The following is a 15,843-nucleotide window of genomic DNA, read 5'->3' as shown; positions in this document are numbered from 1 at the left end:
TAGGCCAAAATAAGATCCCCTAAGACAACTGCTTTGGGAAAGAGAAATAAATAGACTAATGGCTCTAGGGTGTCCTCAGAACCAAGTACTTGACATCAGAGACACCACCAGAAAATATGAAAACCATCAGAGATGATGAACATCGCCTTCTAGATTCCGGCCGAGGACGCAGACTAAGGAAAAACACCCCAGAACACTACAGAGCGGTTAAATGGGACATTTATGATCGCAAATAATGCAAAATCAACCTCGGAAAGGCTAACAAAAAAACTCTTAAGCATGCATCCTAAACTCTCAAATACACATGAAAACAGGAAATCACAGTTTAGGGATACTTACTTGAAATGAAGCTTCAGATTGTGCTGAACTGAGTGCGAACTTTGAAGAACAATTGGTCGTTCACCCAGAAGTACGAAGCCTCGCGCCAGTCGTCCAAAGTGACGAAAGGAATTGGAGAGGAGGCAATGCTAAAAAATGGTTTGAGAGAGTTTGAAGGCACGAAAAATTTGAAATGAGCTAAAGTAACGTTGGGGATTTGATTCTCTGCCTTTTATAGACCCAGTGCTTGGGGGCGAAGTAAGTTCACCCTAACCGTCGGATTATCTAGGACATGGGTACTCGAGAACCTAAGATCAGAGCCTAAGATCAGAGTGGCGCAGATCATGATCATTAGCATGGGAAAAGGGAAATCTCGAGTGTAAACTGAAATGACTCTTAGGGTACAGAAAAGACGTTTCGGGCCGCAGAATTGACCTGTCATTAATTGCACGGATTGATGGCCTAGCAATGGGGTTCCAACACGTGGTAGAATATCTCATAGTGATGTCAGCAAAAGTCCAAACATTTCCTGTCTGAGGACGACTAGAGACTTGGGGGGAAAATGTTGTTTGTGTTTTCACCCAAGGACACGTGATCATCCGAGTAGGACATGTGCCTCTTTTGATGAGGCAACACCCCCGAGGATAAGTCCTCGGGAGGTCGGTTCTACAGTCGGAGATCATTCTCGGATAGAGGGAGGTTGTCGACATCTCTCCTGGGCCATGTCCTGAGAGCTATGGACGTCTTCCCAAGGTTATATCCCCAAGGATGCTTGGTAGTCCACGAGTTTCCTTTCCATCAGTTATATTCCAAGCCGAGGACCTAGTCCTCGGGATCTAAAGGATGAGCCAGGTGTCAACCAATACGGGTTAGTTGCCTCAGAGGAAGACCTAACAACCTTTTTTGGGCGATCCGCCTACAGTATTGTCGATGGTGCAACTCGACAATTCGCACTCCCACTACACTACCTGACACAGAAATACGTACAACATGCTCTGACAACACCAGGGGCATGTTCCCCATAAAACGGTTATCTTTCTATAGTGGGCCCGTGAATCTTGCTTGGGTCGTGGTCTCTATTCAATGCAGCCCAGTGCATTGAAGTGTATTAATCTCCCAATAATGGGAAGAATGTGTATTAATTACTTATGATTAATATTAATGACCCCAACTACTATAAATAGGGCTGGGAGTTTCATTATAAAGGGTTCGATTTTTTAGAGAAAAACACCTTGTACTTAGAGCAATCTAAACACTGCCTGATAATACTCCATGGAAGCTTGCCCTCACAAGCTCCCAATCCTCTTAATACCATAGACTCATGGATTGAGGTTCTTTTATAACCTGAACCACGTAAAACTCCTTGTGTTCTATTCATTTATTTCTTTAATCTCTCTTTTTAGAGTTGACTGCGAAAAAGGTAGTCAACATCTACGAATATGAAATATTATTTCAACAAACTTTAGAATATTCGAATTATAAATGTTTCATATTCTCAAGTAGGATTTTATTCAATAATTGTGAGAGCATGAATGGTTATAAAATATGAGAATAATTATGTGAACAAATAATCAAGAGTTTTAAACCCAAAGAATCACATAATTAAACTAAAGATAAATATAATATAAGTCATGCATTTACAAAATATTGTGATAATAATACCTGAAGCAAATTAGAAAATTAAATTTGGTGTCAAATGGTCCCAAAAATTGGCCCAAAGCTGTCCAAAATAGTAGAAAAAGACATGTAGTTTGGAAGAAAACGACATGTAGTTTTGGAGTAAACGACATGTCGTTTGGTTGCTAGAAAAATGACACTTAACACTAAAAACGACATGTCATTTTCTCATGTCGTCCCTGACCTTTAGACGGGTTGACCCAACCCATTTTGGACCCAAAAGTCGTACCAGTCGTATTTTGAGCCCCGGAACTCCATTTACGACGTTGTTTTGGGGGGTTTTGCTTCAAATTTCATTTTCTATTGAACCAGAACAAGTTTTTGGCCTAAAAAACACAAAAAAAACAGTACCATTTAAAACTCATTTCTAACTCAAAAAGTTTAAAAGAAACTCATTGACATGGCCAAAAACTACCACAAGTCATATTCATCTTAGTAATGATTAATGTAACATTTATTTAAGCTAAAAGAATGTATTTCGAAATTTGGATTTATCAAACCCATAATAACATAGAAATCCGAAAATGCCAAAATTATTTTTCACAAACAAAAAACTTGATAGTCCCAAATCCATAATGAGAAGGCTCTTGATACCATTTGTTAGATTTGCAACATAATTATGAGCATAATAACCATTAATAATTCATTATCATATTCACTTTAGCCTCATTAGAACTTGAAACATACCAATCTAGTACATAGGAGAGATACCAACATTTTAACCGTGGAGATGATGATTGACTCTTGCTCCTCAAGAAAATCTGCCAAGAGAAGAAAGAAAACAAGAAAATGGTGCAAGGAGTGTCTATGGACACTACTCTTCTCCTTCTCTTTAAACACCCATGTATCATCATCACACCATAATGAAAAGGGTATGTAACCTTTTGAGTCAAAATTGGCCTATTGGGTCTAGACACCAAATGAGATAGAATTAGATGTATTGGCCTAATGGACTCACCAAAGACGTTTTAGAGCGTGTACATGGGCTCCGAGCGTGTTAATATGTTATGTTCATTCTATTATGACCCGATAATAATATTATGTAATACTAATTATGCAGTCATCCTTATATACTAATAATGACACTACATGAGTAACACTTAATTATATTAGTCCATATAAAATAATGTTAAAGATTATACATATTTATTCCTTTGATTCCAGATTTAGTCTATACAAACACACTGACTTCCCGGAGCAATTGGAATAAGTAGTGTTAGGTCAGCTGACTTTGATAGATCGATAAGAACAAGTAGTCTATGGTTGCTGATCCTCTTTGGACACGACTCGCTTTGATTGATTGACGCTTGGTATGGTGAGTCTATGTAAGTATATGACTACATAACGTTAAATTTTTGTTTTCTTCAAATTTCAACCAAAAATACAATAAATTATTGTATTTGTCATTCCATCTAAACATGGATAACTCTACACATTAACATTTCTTTACTCTTTTATTATAAACTACGTGGGGGCACGTGTAGAAAAATTAAGTTATTTTAATTAAAATTTTATTTAGTTAAAATTTTAATTAATTTAATTGTAATAATGAAAAGTTGTATATATTCATATATATATATATATAACTAAAAAAAATACATTATAATTTTTTCATCAAGTGTAATTAATAATATTGAAAAAAATAAAAAAGGATATATAACTAAAATATATTCTCTGCTGTAAAATAATATAATTTGATCAAATTTACTAAACTAACTTACTATTTAAATTCACTCATTTTTAAATAAAAAATAAAAATAATTATCAAACCAAGATAAAATTTATGTGGATCAAATGTCTATTTAAGAATGATACGAAAGTGCTACGTGTTTATATAAATCTCATTCCTATCATAATTAATTGCTATTTTTTAGTATATTAGACAAATTTTGTGTAATAAAATATTTTATATAATAACAACTTATAGTTTTTATATGGAAATACTTTCAAGAGAATATTTCAATTTATGTTAACTTTACATTTCTTTGCTCTTAGAATAATATATTTCTATTAATTAAAATTTTAATCATAACTTTTTTAAATAAAAATAAATAAAAAATAGAGTAATTTTCATGATTTAAAATTTTATAATGTAATGCATTTTACTTTTAATAAGTTGTAGTATAAAAAATATTGAAAAAAATACTAATTATACTTTACATTTCTTTGTTCTTAAAATAATATGTTTTTATTAATTAAAATTTTATCTATAACTTTTTTTTAAAAAAATAATGAAAAATAGAGTAATTTTCATGATTTAAAATTAATGTGATGCATTTAATTTTTAATAAGTTGTAGTATAAAAAAATAAGAAAATGAATAATTATATTAGTGGGGTGAGATTATTACTTTAATCTTGAATAAGGCATAACAAATTTATTTACAAAAAGCATAAAAAACAAAATACATGAACCAAACAAAAAGACAAAATAAAAAAACTAAAAAAATGTGGATAAGTTGAGACTTTTATATATGTTATAGACATATATCCCTTTACAAAAATTCACAAAAATAACACCGGACTCACTAAAAGTCTCAAATACCCTTAACACAAACTAGGGTTCTCTTCTCTTCTTACCTTTTCTTTCTCATCTCCTCTCTCACTTTTTGTAGCAGCCACCTCTTCCCTGGTCAGCCTCCAGCGATCAAGAGAAAAAAATCTATTGCAGCAACTATATTCTTTTGCTCATTTCTTCTCCAAATCATCCTAACAAAATCTAAATCACAAAAGAAAGATAAAATTCAATTGATAAGAATTCGTGCTTTATAGTTTTAACATCATTCTTTTGTAAAATTCATCAAAGTTGAAGGAGAAATAAGTATTTGAAGCAATTGATAATAAGTAAGTTATTTTGTTATTTATAAGTTATGAATGTATTATAAAATAATTTATGTGTATTTTTTGCACTAATCTGGGCTTAGAAACCAACCAAAAATATTAATTTTATGTTGAGATTATGAATTTATATTGAAATCTACGATTTATGATTTTTTTAGTTCGAACCAAGTTTGAACATGATTTGGACCAAGTTCGTACATGGTTCGAACCAACTTCGGACATGGTTTGGACCTTGTTCGAACCAAGTTCGAACATAGTTCTGACCTTATTCAGACATGGTTCGGACCTAGTTCAGACATTGTTCGGACATGGTCTGAACCTAATCTAAACCATATCCGAACTAAGTCCGAACTAGGTCTGAACTTAGTCTGAACTTGGTCTGAACCATATCCAAAGGTCTGAACCTAGTCTCAACTAGGTCTGAACCATGTCTAAACCAAGTCCTGACTTGGTCTGAACATGAAAACCCTAAATAGCATAAATCACATAAAAATTCGTCATCTTAAATCAAATTTATTTTTTTGGCAAGGTTTTTAGCCCATAATAGTTCAAAAAACAACTATAAACTATTATATAACATACCCATAAACTATAAACGACAATATCACTTAACAATTATCAAAACGCTTTCTTCCTTCAATTTTGACAACTTTTGAATGAAAAAACACAAATTCGAAATAGAAGAAGGTGGTAGCTGCGCTTCGTGAGTGAGATGAGAAGAAAGAAAGAACAAAAAAATTGATGGTGGTTTGTGATTGCAAAATTGTTAAGAGAGGAAAGGAGAAAAAAAGGGGAGAAGAAAAAGAGAGAGTCATAATTTGTGCTAAGGGTATTTGGGAGTTTTCAAGTGTGTTTAGGGTTATTTTGTGAAAATCTTCTAGGGTATTTGGGACTTTTTAGGTGGATTTAGGGTTATTTTTGTGAAAATCTTTGAAAGGGATTATATGTTTATAGCAGTGGAGTAAATAAATGTTAATATGTGGCTTACCCTCTAAACATTCTCTATATTTTATTCCCTTCATTGTCAATCACACACATCAAACATTCTAAAACAAATTTCTTTGGTCAATTTATTATTATTTAATTTAAACCACCTGGAACAAGTACTATACAAATAAAAAATAAAAATTTGATTTCGTCCAAGTAGCTATTGTATTTTGACCAGATGTTAAACTTAAATTAGCTCTCTAAAATGGATATCTAGCAAAGCAATGAGAGACTGACTCGTAATACACTCATTTACTTAGAGAACTTTAAAATTAAGGAGCAAATGCCCGTTTCTTTTTATTATTATTAACATATTTATTTGAGACTCACTTGAGGCAAGATTTGTATGAAGTCCTTGTTAGTTTAACAAACAACAGCATTCCTTGAACGAGGTTGTCTTACATTGGCGGTAGGTTGGAAAAAGAAGTTGCATGGTATGTTACAAGAAGAAGAAGACCGAAGTATTCTTATAAGAGATTAAAGAACTAGCTTATATTTATGTCTAGTTTTTGTGTAATAAACCTCAACCTCTTCTCTTATAAAACAGCCCAAGTGTTTTATGATTTCCTCTCATTAAAACTCAGCATAATTCACTTGAGTGAAATAGCTTAATGCTTCTCATAACAAACAATCTCTGGTCCTAGATCTCTCAGCTAATCTTTTAGTTCAACACAGCTCCTTGGAAATGGCTACAATGTCAACACAATTCTTAATAATCTGCCTTCTTATTCCTCAAGTGCTTACTTCTTTAGCTCAAACCTGCTCAAATCATACCTTCTCAGACAACAAACTGTTCACTTCTTGCAGGGACCTTCCAATGCTACAAGCTCACCTCCACTGGAACTATATACCATCCACCAAAAGTGTCCATGTTGCTTACAGAGCTGTTCAAGAATCTACAGGATGGATTGCTTGGGCTATAAACCCAACTGGAAAGGGCATGGTTGGATCACAGGCCATTGTCGCCTTTCACAGTTCTAATGGGAGCATAACTGCCTATCCAACAGCCATAACCAGTTACAGCCCTTCTATGCAGCCAAGTTCTCTTAGTTTTCAAGTTTCAAACATCTCTGCAGAATATACCAAAGGTGAGATGACTATCTTTGCTGTTGTTGGTCCATTAGCTAAAGGAACCTCTGCCAACCTTGTCTGGCAGGCCGGAACTTCAGTTTTGAATGACATCCCTCAGGGCCACCCAACCTCAGGGCCAAATGTTCAATCAATGGACACAGTTGATTTTCATTCAGACTAAAATTCAACCCAAGTACCTATCCTATGTTCTATTACGAGTTAGAAAGAAGTTTATCAGTTCAGTCCTACATTTGGTTGTTACAAAGGGCGGGATGAGTGTTATCAACTTATTAAATATTACAAGCGTTTACATGTATGTGATCTTGAGTTCCAACTTCATGTAATTGGAATTACTTATGTTATATATAATATATTTTACACATACATGCCAAATAACACTTGCTGATACATTACAAAATAGTGAGCGCTTTCTCAAGTTAACAGAAGGCCACAATAGGCATAATACTCGCGAACTAGTTTGGATATTTGCCAAGAAAAGGAAGTAGTTCTGTCAATAAGGATATTACTCAAGTAGTCTTTAAGTAGAGGTTATGATTGTCCAACAAGCAAGAATCATCATCTGCCATGGTTTTAAATATTATTGTGATCCGTATTCTAATAAATCTATGTTGATACATGTTTAAGCATATATCTAAGGTCAAACAACTCTAAACCTCTGAAGGAGAAGATGCAGAGGTAGATAGAAAAATCAGAAAGGAACTTCAAAGCTACGAATGTGTAACCACATCATCCATCAGACGTAACAGCTCAATGCTCTTGGCCTCTGTTAATTTTAGCTCTAAAGTCACCTGCCAAATATGTTATGAAAAATAGAAAATTTAAGCAGATAATATAAACAGAAATAGTCAAATTCCAAGTGATTTTACTCCAATGCCCCCTGGAAAATACGTAGAGAAGGGCAAAGCTAAATTTGGATGGCACAGTTTGTATATATGGCACGTGTTATGGTGATCGAAAGATATATTATGCTCACCTCTTGGAAGATTTCACTATGGGAGATCTCTTCAAAACCCTATACAAAGCATATTAGACTTTTGTCAGCTAAAATGCTTGGTTTAAAAACTTTATGCAAATTTAGGCCACAAGAGATACCAATTTTCGGAACATAGTAAGGGATGGTGTATTTGAGTCTCCAATTTTGGCTCGAAAGATGTGGATCCCCAAGTTCTTAATTGCAAATGCCATCATGATTAAAACTGATTCCTTTCCAATTCCTTTACCACGGCTATGCTAGCAAAAGAAATTGACGAAAAATAAGATTTAAGTGGAATACATACAAATTTATCAAGTTGATATCAGAACTAAAGAGCTGAGGATGGGAGAAGAAAGGATTCAATCACAACAAAACATCTAGAAAATAGGAGTTCAGTTGGACAATAGTGTGAAAATGGACAAGAAATGCAGGGGCACTCCCAAAAAGATTTTGGTGATCACTAGATTGAAGTTAAGAAGAATATACATACACATTTCTGAAAATGATTCACATCATTCACTAGCAACTTTCCACAATGCAAGCAAATACTTATCTAGTTCTCTGTGATAAAGAATCAAAATAAAACAATGCAAGAAAATATGTACTGCATTATAATTGCAATAAAAGGAGCACTTAAGCTATTTTTATTGTCAGAAGAAAGTAGGGAAAAATACCATTTGGATTCGGCTATCATTATTTCAATCTCTGCCATTTGAGGATCATCTGGGTCATTCATATAGATATTCACATCACCCACCATGGCTGGCAAAAGGGAAAGTGCATATTATTCATAATAGTTGGTTTCAGGGAAGGCAAAAAGATTAAGTCCACAACAGGTCGGCATTGAATACAAGAAATTCCCTATTTCTAAAGCACTCCCCCCTATCCCACTTCTTACAGTTTAAATAATCTTTAATAAAATAAAGCAACTCAATTTAGGACGCCGTTCATATATTTTACAGATACAAAGACAAATTAAGTCATCAACATAAAAGACCACCATTCATGAGAAAAAGATCAAATGCTTTCTTGGAAAAAATTACATTATTATGTTTCATTCTTAATAATGAATGATGGGTGATGAAGTTCTCAACAAATTGTTAGAGAAAAGCTCCATCTTCATTGTCCATATCACCTAAGAATATATATATATATATATATACAAAAATACTGACACGTATTCCTGTCGTGATCCAAAAGTTGACAACAAAAGAAAATCCTTTCAAAAACGAACTAAACAAGAAATAATGTTCGATCGTTTAAATGCAGGTAAGAAATAATCTTTTTCCTACAAAATCACATCGCTTTCACGGGCCACATCAAAGAAATAATATTAGAACTAGAAATTGATTACACAAATTCAGGATGAAAAAGTGCGAAAAAATCAGCGAACTTTCCAAACCTTCAACATGAGGATCTCCATGAAAAAACTCCCCCACAACCGAATGCTTCTCCAATACAATGAAAGTTTTTTCTGTAAAAAAAAAAAAAAAAAAGCAACCCACACCAAATTCTTTAAAGCTTCAAAAATATTTGATATAATCAAACATAATTGTTGGCATTGACGATCAAACAAGTGAATGACACCAACTAACCGTCGTAATAGATCAAAACTGAGGCTAACCCAATATTCAATCACGGTCAGGAAACAATAAAATCCAAATAAAAAAAACAGAAAATATAGAGTGAGCAGAGAGAGATAACTGTAGGGGTCTTGGTTCCATGAGAGCTGCATCTGGTACTCCTGATCAAGAGTGAGGGGCTCGGATCCAGTGGCTTGTAGCATAGCTGGGTCTTGCATCCATTCGTGGTATTTTGGCACGTGTTCTGCCATGTATGGAACCAGAATCACCTTCTTTCCCACCAGACTAACTCCCATTTTCGACGCTCTGAGCTTTGGGGTTTCACAGTATCGGATTCCTCCTAAACGCAACGGGAGAGAGAGGAAAGCGCGAGCGCGTACGAGTCGTCAATTGTCAAATATCATACCGCACTAGTTTAGTACACGTGCATTGCACGTGCTCTGCTCCTCTATTTTTCATAAGTGGCAAAGAAAATGTAATTTCACTTTTGTCAAAATAATAATAAAAATTATTTGTAGCAAGGATAACAACCCTATCCTATACCCCTACCCTATAATATTTCACAACTCTGTCCTATAAAAAAAATATATTTTTATTTGGTATCTTAAGGTGTCAAACACCACATGAGGTGACACCTCATAATTGGTTAGCGATACCCTATAATTATTATTAAATTCAAATATGCAGAACCCGATATTGAATTGTATCAATAACGATACCTCACCTCCTTGTAGTGTTGGACACCACTGGTGCCCCTTAGCAATTCTCTAAAAAAAAAAAAAATCAATTTTACCCTTGTCTTACAAATTTTTGCGGGTAGGGTATGAGTATTATATTAGATACTCATGGGTAATCCTACCTAATAAAATTTAAAATAAAAAATATTTAAAAAACAAAAATCAATAAAATAAACTTATAAAATAAAATAAAATGCAGTATGCATTAAGTATTAAGATAAAGAAAATACTAATAAGAAAGTATACATTATTTATACTAAAAAAAATTAAAAGGAATATAATAAAATGTATTAGAGGTTGTAAATATTAATATGATATAGTATCTATACTTGTAAAATTAATTAGAATATAACATAATCAAGTAGGGTAGGATAAGGTAATATGGTTGGGCACACCTATACCCGTACCCTACCCTATACCTGCATCATGTACATGTTTTGTACCCTCACCCTACCCTAGATCCTAATCTATTGGTAATATGGGTAGGGCACCCATGGATAAACGAGTTTACGGGTAAAATTATCATCCCTAATTTGTAGGTTTATTAGCAGCAAAAGACTCTAAGTTGCCCCATATTTTTGCAATCAAATCCCCAATCTCCATATTTTTGCAATCAAATCCCTAACCTCACTAAAATTTTGCAACTATCATATTTGTTGCCTATTTCGTTTATCATTACTGTGAAATACCCATGTGCCTCACGTGTGAGTTTTTAAGAGGGGTGAGAGATGGAAAGAAAGAAAAACATTTGACCTTTTATTTTCTCAAACCAATAAATTTAGAGAAATAGGTGGAAATGGCCTATTGTTATGATGCATTTTGCATTATGGCCTACTTTACATAGTTTTTAGTAAAATAGCATATTTTATTAATGAAACTTTGTTATTATCCTTTTTTTCCCTTAGGATAATATAATATTAAATTAAAACAAAAAACCTCTAAAACTATCTTCTTCTTCCTCACTCATCTCACCCACCCACCCACAACCACCCTTCCTCATCCCGTCGCCGTCACCACCACCACCACCTGGGATAGTCGTTGGGGACCACTGCCCTTCATAGCCGCCACCACGCCTCTCCACAAATCTGGCCAGCAAGGTTAGTTTATATGAGTTTTTATTAAAAATAAGATTTGATGTTGTTTTTGTAGATTAAATTGTAAAATGACTTTTTTAGTAGATTGAAAGTATTAGTAAGGAATTGAGTTTATTTCTAGAGTTTTACAGAGCTTAAAGCTTGAAAATCTGAAAATTTTAATGGTGGTCTCGGCCATTTTCGGGAATAGAGAAACCCAGAATTTTTCGACAACCTGTCTAATTTTTTGACAGGTTGTCTGATATTTCAGACTAGCTGTCTAAATTTCAGGCCAGTCGTAGTATATTTTCAACCACCAGTCTAAATTTTAGACCACATGTCGAATTTTCAGACAGCATGTCATTTATTTCGACCACTTGTCGAATTTTTAGACAGACTGTCGAATGTTTAGACAGACTGTCGAATTTTTCAGACAGGGCGTCGAATTTTCAGATTTTAATTTTCTTATATAATATTTTAATTTAAATAATACCAATAATTTATATTTATTTGTTTGTCGTATTTTTTATTCAGATGCCATCGAAAAACATTGTAATAATATGTGATGGATTATGGAAAAAGAATGAAGACTCATGCAAATGGATTTCAAATGGCTCACGATCAAGATCAAGTTTGGTACAAACTAACTTCACTTTTGAGGAGTTAGTTGAACATATTTATGAAGTTACAGAAATCGATCGCAACCTCTTTGATATAGAATTAACTTACAAGGTAACGGCGATTGTTGAAATTGAAGTGATTGCAATAAAGATTAGTAGAGACGTTGTTAGGTTCTTTACATGGTAAGAGTGTGATCTGATTACATTATGTGTGGGTTTGATAAAGAAGATGGAAAATGCACTCACTAAGGATAAACTTGTTACTAATATTGATTCTACTGCAAAGGTTGATTCTATTACAGACCTTTCCAGTGATGATGATTTTGATGATGCTGGTTTAAACAATGACAATGATGTTGGTTTAGAAGATGGTGATGGTGATGGTGATGGTGATGGTTGAAATTATATCATAACCTTTCTTAGTATTTTTACTAGGATATCCACCACTCAATCCTTAATCATCAAGTGATGGTTGGTTAATAAAATTTTATTTGAAAAATATTAATTATAAACCAATAATGACGATATGCACTTTATTTAGCTTTAATTATTGGATCTTTTTTTTGGACATTTTCACAATTTTAGATCGCCAGTCGAAATTTAAGACAACTTGTAGAAATTTTGAAATAGGCAGTCTAAATATCAAGCTTCCTGTCGAAATCATTAGATAGGCAGTTGAAATTTTGGACAGCCTGTTGAAATATTGATACAAGTATTCTAAATTTTAGATTGTATGTCAAAAATGATACAGAACCTCTCAAAATTAATAATAACCCGTCGAACTATAAGATGATTGAGTGTCATGAGCAGCTCCTAACATCAAAAAATCCCACCTTCTCTCAAGAAATTCCACTAACTTCAAAAGACCTTCAAGAATTTTCTTAAGTGTGTTCTTTACAGTGACCAAAAGTGAGAGTGAGAGGGGATGAACATGAATCTGCTAGAGTGTTTAGCCCAAAGCCCAATCTTGACTTAGTCCCAAATCCAAAAAGATATTTTTGCTCCTAAGCAAACTCAATCCCAAAACCAAACTCGTCTAAAATATCGATAGCTAGTCTCAAATATCGACAACCTATTTAAAATTTTTGACACCTTGTCTAAAGTTTTGACAGCCCTTATAAAACTTTCGACACCTTGTCTGAAATTTTGACAACCTGTCTTAAACTTTCGACAGGCTGTCTGAAATTTCGACAAGTTAAAATGTTTGAAATGTCCAAAAAGGCTCCAATAACACAATAAAACAACATATATCTTAATTAACATTTTATAAACTTAAACAAAACTTAATCTTAATGAGTGGTAAATATTTCATTCAAACTACTATGATGATCAACTATTATGATCAATGGATCTAATGGATTCAAATCTTTATCAAACTACTATGATGATCAAGGATTGGGTGGTAGATATTCTATTGAGGTACTACTATGATGGTTATATTTATAGTATTAGAACAACAATTTATCATGTAGAATTTGATCTTAATTATACCTTTTTGACAATTAGTCATAAGTTTCGACAACTTATCTAAACATTTCGACATGTAGTCTCAAATTTCGAAAGCATGTCTAAACATTTTCACAGATTGTCCAAAATGTTTGAAATGTACAAAAAGGCTCCAATAACTATATAATGATATATTTATATATATTAATTATAATATCCTAATTAACATTTTATAAAGTTAAACAAAACTTAATCTTTATGAGATTATGATGATTACAGATTGAGTGGTACATATTTCAATTAAACTGCTATGATGATCAAGGATTGGGTGGTAGATATCCTATTAAGGTACTATTATGATGATTATCTTCATAGTATTAGAACAACACTTTATCATGTAGAATTAGATCTTAATTATATATTTTTGACAATTATTCGTGAGTTTTGAAAACTTGTCTCAAATTTCGACAGCATGTCCAAACATATTCACAAGTTGTCCAAAAAGTTTGAAATGTACAAAAAGGCTCCAATAACTATATAACAATATATATTAATTATATTAATTATAGTTTTTCTCTCGGTTTTCTCCCTCTTCCATGGCGAAGAAGAAGAAGTCGGTCAGGAAACCAGTGACTAGATCAGAGGTTCAAGGTTTGCCTTTAATCCAAAATGCTGGGTGTGAGGCTGTTTGCGAAGAGGGTTGTAGTGAGGATAATGTACAGACACGGGGAAAGCTTCTATCTGAGTCCGATTTAGGAGAGATTGCTGCTGATGGTGTTCAGGAAGAAGATCTAAATGGAGATGGGGCTGCTGCTGCTAGCTGGGCGGACAAGGTGGAGACTGGAGATTTTCAATCTTCAGCCCAACAACATTGGAATCAATTTAATTCGGGTAATATCTCTTTCTACGAACAGAGTTTAGAGTTTACTGAACCATTAACTAAGGATGGTAAGAGGATAGCCCTAATTGATGAGGAGGAAGTGAGAATCCAGGCGGCTAATTGGAACACAACAGTCATCTGTATGGTTCTTGGAGCTAATCCTCCAATGACTGTGTTTGAAGTATTTATCAAGAGAGTATGGGGTCATCTAGGGATTGCTCAAATTTCTAGGAAGACTATGGGGCTAATAATGGTCAAGTTTAATGATGAGGCTACTAAAAATCATGTGCTGGAGACTGGTTGTATTTACTTTGACAGAAAACCTGTGATTGTTCGCCCATGGACTACGGATTTGAATGCAATTAGGTTGATTCGTTCAGTTCCTTTGTGGATTCGTTTGCATGATCTTGGCCTTCAATACTGGGGAAGCAAATGCCTTAGTGCCTTAGTGAGCACTATAGGCAAACCGATTATGGTTGACAAATTTACTCGGGAGAGATCTCGAGTTCAGTTTGCTAGGATTTTGGTGGAGGTTGAACTCTCAGATAATCCTACTAGGGTTATTCACTATTTGAATGAGCAAGGTCAACTAGTGGAGCAAGGGGTTGATTATGAGTGGCTGCCAGTCAAGTGCAAAAATTGTGAGGGATATGGTCATTCAATGTTTGAGTGCCGTAAGGAGCAGAGGCCACCAATGGGGCCGAAAGCTTCTCTTCCTCAACTTGCTGAAGAAAATGACAGGGGTAAAGGCAAGCAAGGAATACCATCAGATACTGGAATGGATAAGGAGAAGCTTGTGGATGCTGATGCTCGACAGGGGCAGTCTTCAGGTGCTAAGGAGAGGCTGGTGGATGTAACTGATGATGGGGGGTTGACAGCAAAGAATAACTAGCAAACTCCTAAGAAGTTAGGTTTTCAAAATAAGCATGGACAAAGAGGAAGTACTAGCAAGAATGGGCACACAGTAGGGGTCCATGGGAAGAAGTTGATAAATGGTTTTGGGGTCCTGCACGATCAGACAGAGGGGAGTGTTGGAGACAGGGGTATTTTACAATCTTCTAATGGATAATTGTAATATACTTAGTTGGAATATAAGAGGCTTGAATAGCCCGAAAAAGCATGGTGCTATGTTAGATATTTGTAGCAAAAATAAAATAGGGATTGGTGCTATCTTAGAAACTAAAATGAAGGGAGAAAAAGTTCAGGACTTAATGAGGAATAAGTTCAGAAACTGGGACTATTTTTCTAGTTCAGTGACTGAAGGAAGAATATTGTTAATTTGGAGGAAAGGTTTTGTCAAAGTTAGTTTGATAAAAGAGGATTCTCAATTTATTCACTGCTTGGTTAAAATGACAGGTCATAAACATGCTTTTTACATTACTTTTGTGTATGGGAGAAACACTTTGGAGGAAAGGAAGTGTTTATGGCAAGGCATTTCTCAGCTTGTTCAGCCGAGTCATTCTTGGATGATTTTAGGCGATTTTAATGCTGTTTTTACAGCGAAGGATAGGAGTGGGGGAAAGCCAGTTTCTCAGTTGGAAATGGTTGATTATGCTCTTTGGTTTGCCTCGAACCATTTGGAAGCTCTTAAGAGTACAGGTTCTTTCTTTACTTGGAC

At 34.2% G+C, this 15,843-nt stretch overlaps 2 protein-coding genes across 2 annotated transcripts; one reads left to right on the top strand and one right to left on the bottom strand.

Annotated features, from left to right (window-relative positions):
* The first annotated feature begins 6,405 nt into the window (after window positions 1-6,405).
* LOC133818397 (cytochrome b561 and DOMON domain-containing protein At5g47530-like) lies at window positions 6,406-7,680 on the top strand. Its single transcript, XM_062251258.1, has one exon. It carries the CDS (start codon window positions 6,507-6,509, stop codon window positions 7,071-7,073), a length of 567 nt encoding a protein of 188 aa, XP_062107242.1. The 5' UTR covers window positions 6,406-6,506; the 3' UTR covers window positions 7,074-7,680.
* Window positions 7,347-9,858, bottom strand: LOC133818396 (GCN5-related N-acetyltransferase 9). Its single transcript, XM_062251257.1, has 6 exons — window positions 9,591-9,858; window positions 9,289-9,360; window positions 8,561-8,648; window positions 8,006-8,138; window positions 7,887-7,925; window positions 7,347-7,701 (listed from the first exon to the last, which is right to left on the bottom strand). Exons 1-6 carry the CDS (start codon window positions 9,763-9,765, stop codon window positions 7,621-7,623), a joined length of 588 nt encoding a protein of 195 aa, XP_062107241.1. The 5' UTR covers window positions 9,766-9,858; the 3' UTR covers window positions 7,347-7,620.
* Between the last annotated feature and the right edge of the window lie 5,985 nt (window positions 9,859-15,843).

The sequence above is a fragment of the Humulus lupulus genome, chromosome 2 (assembly GCF_963169125.1).
Source record: "Humulus lupulus chromosome 2, drHumLupu1.1, whole genome shotgun sequence".
NCBI lineage: Eukaryota > Viridiplantae > Streptophyta > Magnoliopsida > Rosales > Cannabaceae > Humulus > Humulus lupulus.
Note: the sequence above shows the minus strand (reverse complement) of the source record. Positions and strands in the feature narration are given on the sequence as shown.

Excerpts from the sequence above, each read along its gene's own strand:
- LOC133818397 (XM_062251258.1), top strand. The coding sequence starts at position 6,507 with ATGGCTACAATGTCAACACAATTCTTAATAATCTGCCTTCTTATTCCT.
- LOC133818396 (XM_062251257.1), bottom strand. The coding sequence starts at position 9,765 with ATGGGAGTTAGTCTGGTGGGAAAGAAGGTGATTCTGGTTCCATACATG. Across the intron at positions 9,361-9,590 it reads ATGGAACCAAGACCCCTACA|AAAAAACTTTCATTGTATTG; the intron begins GTTATCTCTCTC and ends TTTTTTTTACAG. Across the intron at positions 8,139-8,560 it reads ATGATAGCCGAATCCAAATG|CCGTGGTAAAGGAATTGGAA; the intron begins GTATTTTTCCCT and ends TTGCTAGCATAG.